The 15,488-nt window shown below is 51.8% G+C and overlaps 1 protein-coding gene across 2 annotated transcripts; it reads right to left on the minus strand.

The window, feature by feature from the left end:
- Positions 1 to 440: 440 nt before the first annotated feature.
- LOC122385250 (trichohyalin-like) lies at positions 441 to 15,037 on the minus strand. 2 transcript variants are annotated; one of them, XM_043373384.1, is made up of 20 exons: positions 14,821 to 15,037; positions 13,500 to 13,662; positions 13,090 to 13,182; positions 12,595 to 12,661; positions 12,238 to 12,338; positions 11,518 to 11,694; positions 11,066 to 11,161; positions 10,714 to 10,882; positions 10,309 to 10,454; positions 9,881 to 9,961; positions 9,665 to 9,707; positions 9,191 to 9,294; positions 8,212 to 9,054; positions 7,481 to 7,707; positions 5,419 to 7,216; positions 5,067 to 5,174; positions 4,188 to 4,345; positions 3,697 to 3,856; positions 3,294 to 3,383; positions 441 to 1,027 (listed from the first exon to the last, which is right to left on the minus strand). In XM_043373384.1, exons 2-20 carry the CDS (start codon positions 13,581 to 13,583, stop codon positions 947 to 949), a joined length of 4,626 nt encoding a protein of 1,541 aa, XP_043229319.1. In that variant the 5' UTR covers positions 13,584 to 13,662; positions 14,821 to 15,037; the 3' UTR covers positions 441 to 946. The 2 variants fall into 2 exon arrangements, with proteins under 2 accessions (XP_043229319.1, XP_043229320.1); XM_043373385.1 differs by having other exon boundaries at positions 4,188 to 4,342; positions 14,821 to 15,036.
- Positions 15,038 to 15,488: the final 451 nt, after the last annotated feature.

The raw sequence follows: 15,488 nt of genomic DNA on the forward strand, positions 1-15,488 counted from the left end.
CTGGCAAACGCTATGTTCGTGTCAGATGTTCGGTACAAACCTATGCCAATCATTCGCTATACTGTTCCAGAAATAAGGCTATCGGAGGTATTAACAACAACGCAATACTTTTCCACGGACAAATCCTGCCAGTTCTCTGAAAGCAATGGCGTTGCTCGTCGCTAGTGACATGCATTAGGACCGTGCTTAATGGAATAAACACAGTCTAAGCTTCTCAGTATTAAGAATGCGTCGTCTTCTGGTAGATAGGTCATAGATGTGAAGGTCGGGAAACCCCTAGTTCCAGAATAGGAAGGTCAGTTGCGGCAGGTCTAAGAAGACACCCGAATGTGGAAACATAGACATCATGGGCGTGTGGTATAAATAAACCCCGGATAAAATTTATAAGACGAGAATACTGAGATGATACGACTGCTCGTATTGTATCGAACATGCCAAAAATCGTTTTTAAAAGGCTGATATATTTTAATATGCATATGTAGCTTATAAATATGTTCCAATTAGCATTTCATAACACTGCCACACAATCACTGTGTACGATCACCGGGTAAAATAAGCATCATATTAGTTAGCCGCGACCATAAGGCTCCCTTCAATCGGTCCTGGTGTTATCTCTGCAGCTTCCCGTGGCTACTGGGTGTATACGGACCACACATATTGAGACCACACGACGGCCGGTAAAACCGAGCCGGAACACAACACAGACATCCATCTGACACCAGCGACCGTCCCAACATCATTATCCGTTCGATAGCAGGCACACACGATCCTCTAAATCACTGGTATGCACTGATGGCTTATAAATAGGTCCCCGACCTCCATACCATCCCGATTCTCCACACATCACACAGTCATGGTAAAACTTTGATCACGGAGAGCACCCACCGCCATGATCCGAGGCCGTTTGTTGTTATGGACGCCAAGACACGCCAGGTCTCGGCTGAGGTTAGCTCCATTTGAATGGGGACAGCGCGGAGAGCGTGGAACCGACCGAGTCCATTGTGGAGTTGACCGCCGGCGGTAGCAGCTGAAACGGGACATGTAAGGTTAGTTCAAATACAGACCAGCCAAGCAAGGTAGTGCGCACAGATGTCTTGAATTGAACGTACAGTCTGTCTTAAAAGTACGGCGTGCAAAGTAACGGTGGATCCATCAAGCCTGACCGAGGAAGGAGTGCTAAATTTGAGTCACCGAAGCAATGGACATCCTGTTGTTGTTGTTGTTGTTGTTGTTGATTCCCCTCGGCGGCAGGATCACTGCCGCGAAGCCTCCCGGCTTTGAAGTCGTCTGGTCGCGGCCGCCAGGGCCGCGACGACGTCCGCGCTCCGAATCTCCTCGTGTGACGGGTGGATGGTGCCCAGCAGGCGGAACCTCAGGTTCATCAGGGCAGGGCATCGCAGCAGAACATGCCCGGGCGTGTCTGCCTCCTCCCGACACACCGGACACCGTCCCGCTCGGCATCCATGGTCACTGCAGCCAGGGCACTCCACCGTTGGGTTACGGCCGATCCTGTGCATATACTGGGCGGAGCCCGACCAGTGGCCCGCCCGCAGCTGGTGCACCTCTACAGCCGCGTGGCGGTCCAGATCAGCCGCAGGTGGAGGCAGGCGTTCGCCCCACAGGTCCCGGTACCACCCACTGGGGCGTTGTCTGCCGATTCTTGTCCTCGCTGCTCTGGCGGACGCCCTCAGCACGGTCCTCACATCGAGGGGGACCTCTTCCTGCGGGAGCGCCGACGCCTCCTTGGCCAGGACGTCGGCCCGCTCGTTCCCTTCTAAACCGCAGTGGGAAGGGACCCATTGAAGGTGGAGCCGGCGAGCACCCTCTCTTGTCAGGAGGGTGAGGGCATCCCAGACTTCACTGTTGAGCTGGGTCCGTTGCTCAGAAGGGCCGCTTCTGAGGGCCGCCAGGGCAGCTTGGGAGTCTGTACATATCGACACCTTTTTTTTAAACCCCACATTTGTTCTCCCGTGAAGTTCAGACAAGTTGTTTAGAAACCTTCAAAAAAGGTACAGTCACTCGATTTTTCTCAAGTTTGTCTGTCTTGGCAGATCAAGCTATGCCATAGCAAGCTTACGAACACACAAATTTGATCAGGATCGGACGATTGGACACTTCTAAAAAGAGATCTTTCGTGCTTCCCGGAAATTCACCGGAGAACAGATGTGGGGTTTAAAAAAAAGTGTCGATATAACGATGGGGTCATCTTCGTGAGCCGGGTGATCCAAGAGGTGTCTCAAGGCCGTGCGGAGGGCTACCATCTTGGCCCGGTAGCTGCTACACAAACTACCGGCCGGGGCACGGAGCTCTTTTGTTGCGTCGTCCGGCCACACGATGAGTGCTCCAGCGCCGCCGTCCCTGAAGCCCTCCTCCGCTGAACCGTCCGTCCACACCCAGGTGGCACACTGGGGGAGGGAGGCCAGACAGAGGGCAGCCTCTTGTCTTCGGCGATCAGCGGGCGATCCAGGTGGTGGGCGCGTCCCGGCCTCCAGGTCAAAGGTGACCGGCGCGGGTCGCAGCCACGGTGGGGTACGGGGCTGAAGGATGGGCTCCATCCTCGCCGCCACTCCAGCCTCCGTCCACGCCACCTGTCCCACTTCTCTCCAGCCTGCCACCGTCGTCAGCCGCTTCACTGCCGTGCTGTCCGCAACTCGCCGGAGGGGGTCCTCTTCTGGGAGGGCTCGCGCCTTCGCCAGCAGTCGAGCAGCTAGCGTGGTCCTTCTTGAGGCCACCGGGGCGAGGCCCGCTTCCGCCATCAGCGCATGTGTCGGGGTCGACGCGACGCAGCCCGTGATGATCCGGGCTGCAGCCCTCATTCTCGTCCCTTCCCCAGGTCAATTGGTTCGGTGACTTTCAAATTATAGTACGCCCTTCCTCGGTCAGGCTTGATGGATCCACCGTCACTTTGCGCGGTACTTTTAAGACAGACTGTGCATATTGATAAACAGGAAACGGCGCTCAACTATTATTCAGTCTTATTCGAGAAATACAGCATGCGAGCAAGTCGACATTAACTGATTCACCAAGTCGAATACAAGGATCACTTGACACGTTACTGGAGGCATTATGTATTAAGAAAGCGACGTCGAACGTTCAAATGAAAATTGCAAATGTTTTCCTAAGTTACTGCACGGACAGTATCGCTCCAAGGCACCATACTTAATCCACTGGCCCCCTTGTCGGCTTACCCACATCGTTTTCCACACCCATCCGGACTGTGTGACTGACATCATACCGCGCATGATACTGTGACTGACACTACGCGTCTCTCTCAGAGCGTTATTTTCACTCACCGCCGACTGCCGCTGCTCCTCCTTCTCCAGCACTTTGGCCGTCTGCTCCGAGCTGAACTTGAGTACCGCCGTGATCACCTTGGCGAGCGTCTGCCGCACAGAGAGAACATGAGGTCACATCGGGTCAGAATAGAGGGTTACAGACAGGGTATCACAAGACACGATAGCACACATGACGAGAAGGTAAAACGGAATAGAGCAAACAGATTTTTATGTATGCATGCATGGTCAAACCTTCCCGGCACACTAATGCGGATCCGTGTGGCTTAAAAAAGTAATGGTATATATTATAAGCAAGGTCATATATTATAAGCAATGGCATATATTATTTCAAGTTCCAAATGACTACTCAGCAGAAACTCTGACATATTCACAGCTGTCATGGCACCGTCTATGACCTCACCAGTGGCTCTCGGCCCATCATATACTGGTACAGTATATTCCTCAGGTACTCTATCTCTGTGAGGGCATCCAGTCCCGAGGTCAGGTCGGCTGCGGCGGCGCCCGACGGCGGCGAGGCGTGCCGCAGCTCCAGCAACCGGCGCAGCTCCGCCAGCTCCCGTCTGGGGGGGGGGGGGGAGGGGGTCAGATTGGCAGGTGAATGGGCAGGCCAAAGACGGAGGGAGTTTAGAACAATCACGCAGGCTAGCCATATACGCATGATAAACGTATGATAAACCAAGGCATAGTTGCGCAGAGAATATTGTGAATGATTGGCGAGCAAAGGAATATGCTGTTAAGTAACTGAATATGCTGTAAGTAAGTTATTCACGTCATTCCGTCACCACATCCAGTGGGGGGGGGGGGTGACGGACCCCCCCCCCCCCCACTGGACGTTCCGTCCAACCCCGTCCATCTAATTCCTTTCATTAATGGCACACTACCGCCACTCACTGGTGTTTTTCGTTGGTCTCCTTCATCTGCTGTCGGTAGGAGAGCAGCTCACGCTGCAGGGACGCCGTCGCCGCCTCCACGGCCGCCTGTCCGTCCGCCGGCGGCGCCGGGCTCCCCACGGAGCCCGCAGAGGAGGAGTCCAATCCGTTCCGAATCTGCTGGGAGCGGGCGAATGGAGTGAGGCGGGCATGGTAAAGTGAGAGAGGGGAAATCAGAGTAGGAGACGACTGGTGATAGAGGAACGGGGTTGAGATGCCAGGAAGAGGGTAAAATAGAAATTTTATGGCAACTGTTATCATGAACGGACACCATTAAAGCGGAAGAGGCTGAGCAAGAAAACAGCATAGATAAACGAGGTGCAAGTTATGATTGGAAGCAAACATAAAAATGGGAAGGAATGGTTTGAGACTAAAAACATTGCCCATCATTGATCCCACGGCACCACGTCCAGCAGATGTCGCGCATATCATATCACAGCTGTTGAAGCCCCCTGAGAAAATACGTCCGCTGTTCACACCTCCAGCACCCTCAGTTAAAAACGAGCCCCGGCCGTCGGCTGTGCCGCCAACAGTTCCACTCCCGATCTACATCAACCACAGACGCCTGCATTACTGACTCACTGACGCTCTGAGCTAATAAACAAAACCCCCGGGTGCATGCCAAAGATAAACACATCAACCTACACTACCGGTTTGAATGCCTCATAAAATCAGCGCGTTAGCCGGACCACCAGCGTTGAATATTTCCCTGAATATCCCGAGGCTAATCCCCACCGCAACCAACAGAAACCAAAACATCGCAACCCAACAAAACCATTAATCATTTCACATCTCCCCGACATGAGTAACCCCGTCCCATCCGTTCACAGTCGAGTCTTACCGCTCCCTGCAGACCGAGCATCTGCACGGTCTCCATCTGAGTCTCCAGAACCGCCGGCGGCCCGGCCGGCTCGGTGGGAAGCCGCCCCTCGGCCGCCGACGCCGCCACCTGTCACAACAGAGCGCGAGTTATGAGCGGCTACTGATGTCAGTGGATGAGGACGCCACATGATGGCACCGCAGGCACGATGATTGACGGTGAAGCTGAGAGCTACACAGCAACAGTTAGTTATATTTCTATTTCACAAAGTAAGTGACTAATGGTGCAAAAATATCACCACAAAAAGACAGTAGGGTCATACAGAGTAATGTAGTTATCTAAGACGGTCACCCAGTCAATTAGTCCCTCTCACCGGCTCGCTCGTTGTCGCTGAGGCGGCGGCCGCCCTGGCCTCCAGGCGCCGGCGGCGGGCCCGCTCCGTTTTCAGTGCGGCCGTGAGGCTGGTCAGGCGGCCGGCGCAGCGGCGCAGCAGGGGACCGGCCCGCTCCGCCGGCTCTCCCGCCGTCTCCGTCTCCGGACCGCCCGGCTCGGCGTCCCGCAGACTGGCCTCGACTGCTGACACGGCAGCAGCCAGGTCCTCTGAGCGCAGAAGCGACTCCTCCCGATCGGTGCGGTCCGCGTCCTGCCGAGCCTGGGCGGCCGCTAGTTCGGACTCCAGGGACTCCACGCGACGGGAGAGGTTCTCCCGCTCGGCAGCTGAGCTGCTCTGAGTAGAGTCAAGCTCAGACTGGAGAGACTCAACACGACGGGACAGTTCGTCGCGCTCGGCGAGACTGGTCTGATTCTGGGTTTGTTCAGTCTGGAGCTGGGATTCTAGCTGTTGAGTTCGACGCAGCAGCTCTTCGTGCTCCACACGGCCAGATTCGTTCGAAGCCTGTTCTATCTTCAGTTTGGCCTCTAGGTCCTCAGCTCGCCTAGCTAGTTCCTCTTGCTTTTCTTGGCTAGAATCTTTACCAGTTTGTTCGATCTTGAGTTTGGCCTCTAGCTCTTCCGCTCGCCTTGCTAATTCGGCAAGCTTTTCTCGGCTGGATTCATTCTCAGATTGCTCACTCTGAAGTTTTGCTTCTAGCTCTTCGGCTCTCCTTGTCAGCTCCTCCTGCTGTTCCCGGCCGACTTGGTTCTCAGCTTGCTCGGCGTTCAGCCTGGCCTCTAGTTCCTCAGCTCGCCTTCTCAACTCCTCCTCCTTCTCTCGAGCTGTTTCGTTCTGAGCTCGCTCAGTGCGCAGTTCAGCTTCCAACTCCTTCGCGCGACGAGCTAGCTCATCACTGCTCGATTGACTTAAGCTTCGCTCCGTTATCAACTCAGCTTCAAGCTGTTCCTTCTGTCTTGCAAGCTCCGTCTGTTTCTCGCGTTCGGCCTGACTCTGATCCCGTTCAGTTTGCAGAGCTTCCTCCAGCTGTTTGGCACGTTGCTGCCACTCCTCTCTACTAGTTTCACTCTGCGTTTTCTCAGCCTGTAACTGCGCCTCTATCTCCTCCGTCCGTTTCAGCAGCTCCTCCTGCTTCTCTCTACTCTCCTGTTTCTCTCCTCTTTCCGCCTGTAGTTCAGTCTCCAACTGCTGCACCTTCTGGGTCAGATCGTCACACTCCCTCCGACTGCTCTGACGCTCTACCCGCTCAGTTTCCAGTTCCGTTTCCAGTTGACCCACTCTCTGCACCAGTTCGTCCCGCTCTTCCCTAGCCTTCTCAGCCTCTCCCCGCTCCGTCAGCAGCTGGGCCTCCAGCTGTTCCGCGCGGATGGACAGTTGGTCTCCCCGCCCACGGCTGGTCTCTGACCGACTCCGCTCGGACTCCAGCTCAGTCTCCAGCTCCGTCACCTTCCCGTCCAGCCGCTGCAGCTCGGTTCGACCGGTCTCGGCCTCTGAGCGCTCCGTCTGAAGCTGCTGTTGGAGGTCCTGCATCTCAGTCTGGTGCTGTGAGTTCTGCTTCTCCAGTTCAGCTTGGTGTTGCGAACCCAGCTCCTGTATTTCAGCTTGGTGCTGAGAATTCTGCTCTTCCAGCTTTGCCTGGTGCTGAGAGTTCAGCTCCTGTAGCTCCGTCTGGTGCTGGGAATTCAGCTCCTGCAGCCGGTGCTGGTGCTGGCTGGACAGCTCCGTCAGACGGGCATCCACCGAGCGGGCCTGCTCGTCGCTAACAGCGGCCAGCTGCCGACTGGAGGGATGAGAGAAATAATGTGTTAGAACGGTCATACTCAGAAAACAAAAATAACGAATCTCAATGGCGGCAACATACAGAAAAACGGTGCATTAAAATGGAAGCATTTCTGGACATACCATTAAGTGCTACCCATACCATCAGACATAACATTTACCAGCGCCTCATCACCCTTCGCCATATCGACAGTCGATAAACTGATATGGGAGTCAGTCAACGAGACTATAAATTTTCTTGGTTCCAAGCTTCCATCACACATACCTATGCTCCTCGCTGAGCCGGGTGGCGGTCTCCTTGACCTCCGCGGCCGCCTTCTCGGCTCGCTGCTGAGCCGTCTTCAGTTCAGCCTCCAAACGGGAGACAGTGGCTCGCAGCTCGTCAGTGTCTCCCTGCCTCTGTCTCACCTCCTGCCTCGCCGCAGCCAAGTCTCCCTCCAGACGGGAGACAATGCCTCTCAGTGCTTCGTTGTCTCCCTGTTTCTGCTGCACCTGAAATAACACAATTTATCTCAATAAAAAAATATCAAAGTGTTAAGAATCAGGCGATAAACTGGATTCCGCTGTCCGTTAAATTGTGTACATCTTCTCTGAATGAATGAATGAATGAATGAATGAATGAATGAATGAATGAATGAATGAATGAACGAACGAATGAATGAATGAATGAGTAAATGAATGAATGAAATCGCTCAATAAGATGCCTACCAACCAACCCGATGAAGCCTCACACAAAACAAGCTGATACATAGACCACTATATACCTATATGCCTAGGGCTTACTAGAGCATCAACACACAATTCCGCGTGCTACGTCAAATTTTCCAGCAGGGCCCTAATGGCAGTCGGCAATATCAGTGCACAGTCCAGGTATATAGTGGTCTATGGCTGATACCTGATTGACTCAACACCAAAGAAGTAAAGTAGATAAACAAAAGAAGCACTTCCCCGCTGCGCTCCCCGGTACCGAGCGCGATCACCCGCGTGTCCTCTCACCTCCTCGTCTGTGCGCTGCATGCTGGCTCTGGCCACCTCCAGGTCCCGCTCCCGCTGCTCCAGCTCCTCCGTCCTCCTCACCAGCCGACTCTCCTGCTCCTGAACAGTGCGCGCGCTCTGCTCCAGGCGAGTCTCACGCTCCTGCGCCGCCTCCTCTCTGCGCTGGCAGACCGACTCCTGCTCTCTCGCCGCCTCCTCCCGTTGGCACAGCGAGGATTCTCTCTCCTGCAGGGATTCCTCCTTCTGACGATAGTCGGAGTCTCGCACTTGGGCCAACACTTCCTGTTGGTGTAGGCGAGTCTCCAGATCGTTGAGCGACATCTCCTTTTCTTTGAGCCCATTTTCTACCTTCTCTAACAATGTCTGTTTGTCTAATAATCCAGCCTCCTGCTCTTTGACCGCAGTCTCTCTATCCTCCACCTGTTTCTTCTCACCATCCAGTGCCACCCCCTCCTCCTGGAGCCGACTAAGCTGCTCCTCCAGCCTCTTCCTCTTCTCTCCCAAGCTAGTCTCCAGCTCCTTCAGTTCCGTCTCTCTCTGTCTCGCAATTTCCTCCTTCTGGGTTAGCGTAGCGTCCAGCTCCGTCAGCCGCGTCTTCTCCTGATCCACAGTCTCCTGCTCCTGTCGTATCCTGTCCTCCTCCCTGGAGACGCCCTCCAGCCGTTCCTGCAGGAGTCGCTCCTGCTCCTGCAGCCCCTGCTCCTTCTGGGAGAGTACGGCAGCTCTCTCGGTCATCTCCCGGTCCCTCTCCCCGGCCTCCGATTGACGGGAGCTCAGCTGGACACTCTGCTCCTCGACAGGGGACCGACTCGCCTCCAGGTCCAGCTGGCATTGAGTGAGCTCCTGCGACAGAAATGACCGGCGTTAGATGACATAAGGCAATATCTATCGGGAAAATGCTCGATATCGAACAAAGCAACTACTTTATGCGTACTTCTATGATTTTAACGCACAAAAAAAGAAGAAGAAAAGGTTATACCTTTTTGAGGTTCTCCATTTCATCATCAAACTTCTGCTGCAGCTGTTTTGTCTGCTGCTCCTGTTCACTCTTGCTCGCCGCCGCAGAGTTTCGCTCAGCAGAAACTGTTGAAAAAAGAATATGCACACGGTAAGTTCCCCTTATCAACTCGTACTACACACAGGGTCAGTACTCAGGCCGAAAGCCAACGAACCATTTTCAATAGGGTCTATTACAGGAAGACCCTGAACGTAGCTGAAACCAACGTCAGCTCGCGAAATGGAATAGTAGCGTGCTGCTATCACCGTTGAAACAGGGCCCTTATAGCTGGTCAAAATGACAGAATGGTCAGGTGGATCCAGAAATGTAATAATTCATTGCAGCTGTAATGCTTATGACTAAATTCTGCAAAAATTGTGCAAAACTTAATGCAACTTTTTTACTACAAACCAAATAATCTTTCTAAACTGCCTGCGCCCATCCTACCCAACTTACCTTGCTTTTGCGAGTCTTCAAACTCTTGCTGCAACTGCTGAACCTGTGAACGACACAAGGTTCGTCAAATACAGCAAGAAGAGATTATGCTATCAGGCAGCAGCACGTTTCGTACCTGGATGATACAAACGAACATTGATGATGATTTTACGATCGGAAACTGACTGTATAGTTATTCAAGACTCACCCCAGTCCCCCATCTAGTATCTACCCTACCTGGGCATCCTTTTGCAGCAGTGACTCTCGCAGTTCAGAAACCGTCTCCTCCAAACGAGCAGACTCCGCCTTTGCGCTCTCCTGGCAAAAAAAAAACGTCAGAAACATGAGTAAACTAACATTGGCTCAGGCTGGGAACGACCGTTAGACGGTATAATGGCAAAGGAAAAGTAGGTAAAATTATTTCGGTCGTCCCGTCTTTGTTAACAACGGAATTGGCCGGTTACTTCAAAACAAAACGCGCACCACGCATAGCAACATCTCATTTTACAGTTAAACGTAACGGCAAAAGAAAAATCGTTCACTTCTGGCAGCATTTTTGAGTAAACCACAAGCATCTTCCTTTTACATCATAAATGGCAGCATTAAACTGATCCCCTCCGCCCCTTTCACTGCCCTGCCTACCTCCCTCTCCCGTGGATCGTTACCTGCAGGGTGGCGAGCTCCGCCTGCCGCTGCTCACTGGAATCCCTCAGCTGATCCCTCTCAGCCGTGGCGGCCGACAGACGCGCCTTGTGCTGCCGGATACTCTCCTTACACTTGAGCAGCAGCGCCTCCTGCTGGGACACCTTGTCTGCGGAGATAGACGTGGAACGGAATGTCAGTGGAATCCAAACACAGCTGGTGAGCTGCTTCTGCGCTACACGGGTTAACAACGAAAACATGGTCAATTACCCATCGTCTGAACAAGAGCCGAGAGAAAAATGGATAAGCTGATGGTACGACCATTCAGATTTCTAACACAGATTTGAACACAGATAACACACATTCAGATTTGAACACGAACAAGCGCCACGAAATGCTACCTGCTGGAGGCATACTCTTAGACCTACCTTTGAGCCGGTCCAGCTCCGCGGTGACCTCTGCCGACTGCTCTGCCGTGACCTTGTCGTCTGTCGGGCCATCCTCGGCGGATTTGGGCCCAGGAGAGGCGGTGGTACCGTTGACAGCGGCGGCAGCTGGCGAGGACTCCGTGTCGCCATCTCCAGTCGCGTCTGCGGCCTGGGAAGGGTGGGATGTGATGGTTCAGTGAAAGAATGAATGAATGAATGAATGAATGAATGAATGAATGAATGAATGAATCAATGAATGAATGAATGAATGGATGAATGGATAAAAAACGAATGAATGAATGAAGATCACGAAATCAGCAACATACATTCATTCCGTGTATCGCTCACTTACCTTATCGCTGGAACTGAGCTGGGTAATGCGCTCATCTCGTTGTTTGAGCTCGGCTTTCAGCTTTTCCTCTCTAGACTCACTCTGTTTTAGAGACACCTGCGGACACCAGACGCGACACATTTATGGAAAAGGCCAATACACACTGCAAAAAATGGCTTGAATCGCCATTGTATATTGCAACAAATTAAACGACATTGAACATAACATAGTTCATGCACTGAACCAAATACCAAACATCTTCTACTGATTGCCCCAGTTGCCTACTTCATTTCCAACCGTTCATCTTAGCTAAACTCTCAGCAATCAGCAAGTCTTCATAAGTTGCTACACGGCGATATTCATCAACACCCCACTCGATCCCCAATCGCAGCCGGTCACCACATCCCGCCAGTGACCATCCAGTTAGTCCCCCACCTGCGCCCGGGGGACGCCTGGGGAACACAGTCGCCCACCTGCGCCTGTCTGCAGTCCGTCTCCAGCTGGTGGCACGAGCGGGCCAGCTCAGCCTGCCGCGTCCTCTGCTGGTTGTACTTGGCCCGGATACGTTGGTAGCTGTGCAGCAGCTGCTCCTTGGAGACGGTGCCCAGACTGGCCATGGAGCTGATCTCACTGAACGCGTCCAGGTCCGCCTGGCGGGAGGTAGCGGGTGAGGTTAGTTAGCCAGATCGAACGGAGGTGGTGGTATTCGGTAATTAATAAATATCCACCTCGATTTATGACTATGGAGACGACAAACTACGATAGACACAGCCATCACAATCATTTTGCGGTAGGATCCGTGCACACGATAGGTGAACCATGATGAGGATATCCATATTAAATCCGTGCTTATGGGTTGCTGAGGCCTCCCAATGTTTAACGGTCGGCAGTAAAACGGTCTCCTTTTACGGTGCAACACTTTCGGGCCTCAGTTGGCAGCGAGCATAAAATACGGCTGACGTCGGAGGCAAGAAATTTCCGATGCCTTAGCTCCGTATGCCATCAAAGTAAACATCTGAGTTGAATATTTCAACAGACGCGGCTTTTCAAAGAGGAGTGTTCGGCGAGGACAAATCAATGACCAGATCAATGACACAACTAGCTCCATTCACGTCTCACCTCGCCCCCACAATCACACCGCACTGGCCCGAACCAGACTCCCCTCCCCTACATTCCCCGGACCAGTGACTCACGTGCTGGCAGTGAACGTGGCCGTCCGGGTGCCGCAGACAGGCTCCCACAGTCTTGGCCTGGTGTCGGGGCCGGGCGCCGCCGCCGGCGCGCGACTCACACCCTGGCAGAGCACGAGGGGTGACAGGTTAGAATAGAGCAGTGTGACCATGGCTTGGAATTTGGAATTTACCAATGTTTAAATAGAATCAAACCCAAAGATAATAACTGTATGCACAACAAAGTCACAACAGAATGACAGGGTTGGCTAACATGAAAGGGGACAGGCCAGGGCCCAAGCCACTCAAGACAAACATAGTCAGCCCGATTCAAAAGTACCAGGAATGTCAAGCGTATATGTAAGAAAGCACCAGGCTTACCATCTCCATCAATGCTGATCCTACTGCTGTCAAGAACCTCACTGGTCACAGAAACATCAGCAATTGACTGAAAACAGAACGAGACAGGGAATAAGAACAGAGGGAATCAGACCTTGAGCCGACAGGATGCTGCCTTATGACAATCATCAAAACAGATATCAGATCTTGCATCATTACAATTAAGTGATGGTGGTAATCCATTCAATGATGAAATGTTTTCTCTTGGCCCTCGAGATCACAAAATATTGTAAGAGTGGTACAAGGTCCTTCACAAGATGCAATAAAAAGAACTTATGCCTCTTGTCATTACACTTCATTTCATCTTCCTAAATCCTAGGGGAGGTGGCAAGGTGGCACAGTGGCAAGATGTATAGCTCTACCAGAACACTATTGACATTTGACAACACATAGGTAATGCAGACCCTCTTAAAAAAAAATAATAATAAGATGGTGAACAAACAACATTGATTCAGCCATTACGTTAGCATTCCATACCTCTGCAGCACGGGGCTTGGGGGCAGCCGCCGAGCTGGCAAGACTAAGGTCACTCCGCCCAATGCGAGAGCCCTCAGACACATAGGAAGCGAGCTGGAAAGCAAGGCACAAAATAAATCAGTATAACAAAGCAAAACTAAATGACAGCAAAAGAACAGAAGATGCATGCAAAACCCAGATTTGAGCAGGATATTTCTATGAAATGTTTACTTAAGCACAACTAAGAGGATTATGCATTTGCAATTTAGATAACACAATACACTATTACTAAGAATACCAAGTGGAGTCAACAACTGATGTACCTACAATGTAACTTGCAAGTTAAGCACCTTCAGCCTTACATCATTTAAACAAATCAAAATGTTTAATAAGGTATTGAATCTGTCAAACAAACAATTATCACGACCCACCTGTGACGAGAGTTGCTGAATAGGAAGGCGAATGGACGACTGCCCAACCTCTTCAGAAATTTTGTCTTTAAGTTTCTTGAACATTATGCCAAAGCTTGTGATTCCTTTTATGCATTAATATGAATAAGAGCAGCATAGGAAGTTAAGGAACTTGTTCTTGTTGCTGTTGTTTTTGGAATAAGACAAGTTGAGGCCCGACTGGAAAAAATGCACGCTTTCGTCGAGAACTCGAGCGTAGTTGGGCGTTTGCGCCGAAATTTTTCGGCGTACTTCGGCGTAAATCGACGGCTTGCGCCGAAATTTTCGGCGTACTTCGGCGTAAATCGACGGTTTTCTCTATCTCTCTATCGCAAACGGCTCCGGAGCAGTCGCGAAAAACCCGTCAGGGGGTGGCACCAACCCCCCTCGGCCGGCGAGGGTTAAATGTCTTCGGGAGTTAAACATCTTAAATATCACTTATCTTGTCTCGTGTTCGTCTCAGGGTATTTAAGTCATGTTCAGTGAACCTGATTGTGACTCTCCCACGGCGGGAACAGTTCACCGATCGAGAGTGAGGTTATGGATTGTCGGATCCCCTAGTTCAGATAACGTATGCTATCGTTTGCGTATTGACCGTTGTGATTCCTGTATTTCCGGCGTGTGGTTTGCGAGCGGACGCTGGCAATCGGTCCCGCGTGGCCTGGTATCTGCCCGATCCCATCGGCCGTGCTTGCACCACGCCTGTTGAAGGCCCCGTCAGGCGTCAGTCACCGGCTGGGCACATACTGCTGATCAGAGCCGGGCAACAAAATAAAGGTTACGTTATGGAACATGCCAGTGAGTTTGTGAGTCAGGAGATTTTGTGATAGCGAACGCTGGTGCTCGGTCCCGCATGGCCTGCTGATGTCTATTGTCTGCCCGATCCCGTCGACCGTGCCAACAACCGTCTGTAGACAGTAGTCACTGGAAGACAGCCACACACACACACGCCAGCCCCCCCCCCCCCCTCGACGAAAAGTGCGTGGCTACAGCCTGCAGCCATCAGTAAGCCTTGAAAATTTTCGGCGCATGAAGCACGGCTTGGTAAAATAATTTCGGCGCATAAACCCTTGCGCCGAAATTTCGGCGCATCACCTCCGCCGAGAACTTCAGCGTAGTGGAGGCATTTTTTCCAGTCGGGAGTTGAGGAACACATATGGACAGATTGTCATATGTTTCAAAATGTCGAAACGCCTTCCAGACAATTTACAATTGGGTGAATTGTACCCTTGATTGTACCATTGACAATTTACCATTCGGTAAATTGTTAATGGTATCATATAACTTGTGTAAACTTTATTACCTTTTCGGAATGCCCCTAGCGGGTAATAAATATCCAATGACTAAGATCCAAATTTACAGCTTTCGTTGTCTAAATCTATCTTGTCATTGTGCACTTTAATTTATTAAATATTTCGCATTGGATGTAAAGAAGGATATATACATCAAAATAAATGAAGTAAAATAAGACCGGTTTACATAGGGTTTGTTGCAAGCTTATATCTCCGTCCGTGATGTTGCAAAAGATGCCAATGGTGCTTAACAATTTACAAAATGATCCCCTCTAAATATTTGAAGACCACTGCATCGAAATCATCGCCAAATTAACGAGCTAGAGCCTCGTCAAAAATGCTATGTAAACCGGGTTATAGTTACTAGCGGCAAGTATTGAAACCAGAGCTCTGTTCGCCCGCTGCTGTCAAAACAGCTTCCCCAACAGCCCACTAGGTGGCTACTGTGTTGAAGAGATAGGAATGTGCTGTTGACCAATGGGAGGCCGAGAAACGCACGCAGGCTGCTGACGTAGGCTACCGTGCGCTTACTATGGGTGTGTGACGTAGGCTGCTGTTATAACCGCAGAGTTCGTGCGGTCGCTGTGGGCCAACCGCAGCGAAGGCGCGGCCGATTTGGGCGCGCCCCGCGCCGCTGTCACACGTGCGCCAAACAAGCTGAGCAATGTCCCTTTTGATT

The sequence above is a fragment of the Amphibalanus amphitrite genome, unplaced genomic scaffold (genome assembly GCF_019059575.1).
Source record: "Amphibalanus amphitrite isolate SeventyFive unplaced genomic scaffold, NRLGWU_Aamphi_draft 000212F_arrow, whole genome shotgun sequence".
NCBI classification, from domain to species: Eukaryota; Metazoa; Arthropoda; class Thecostraca; order Balanomorpha; family Balanidae; genus Amphibalanus; species Amphibalanus amphitrite.

Excerpts from the sequence above, each read along its gene's own strand:
- LOC122385250 (XM_043373384.1), bottom strand. The coding sequence starts at position 13,583 with ATGTTCAAGAAACTTAAAGACAAAATTTCTGAAGAGGTTGGGCAGTCG. Across the intron at positions 12,339-12,594 it reads GATCAGCATTGATGGAGATG|GGTGTGAGTCGCGCGCCGGC; the intron begins GTAAGCCTGGTG and ends GTGCTCTGCCAG. Across the intron at positions 10,883-11,065 it reads AGCTCAGTTCCAGCGATAAG|GCCGCAGACGCGACTGGAGA; the intron begins GTAAGTGAGCGA and ends CACCCTTCCCAG.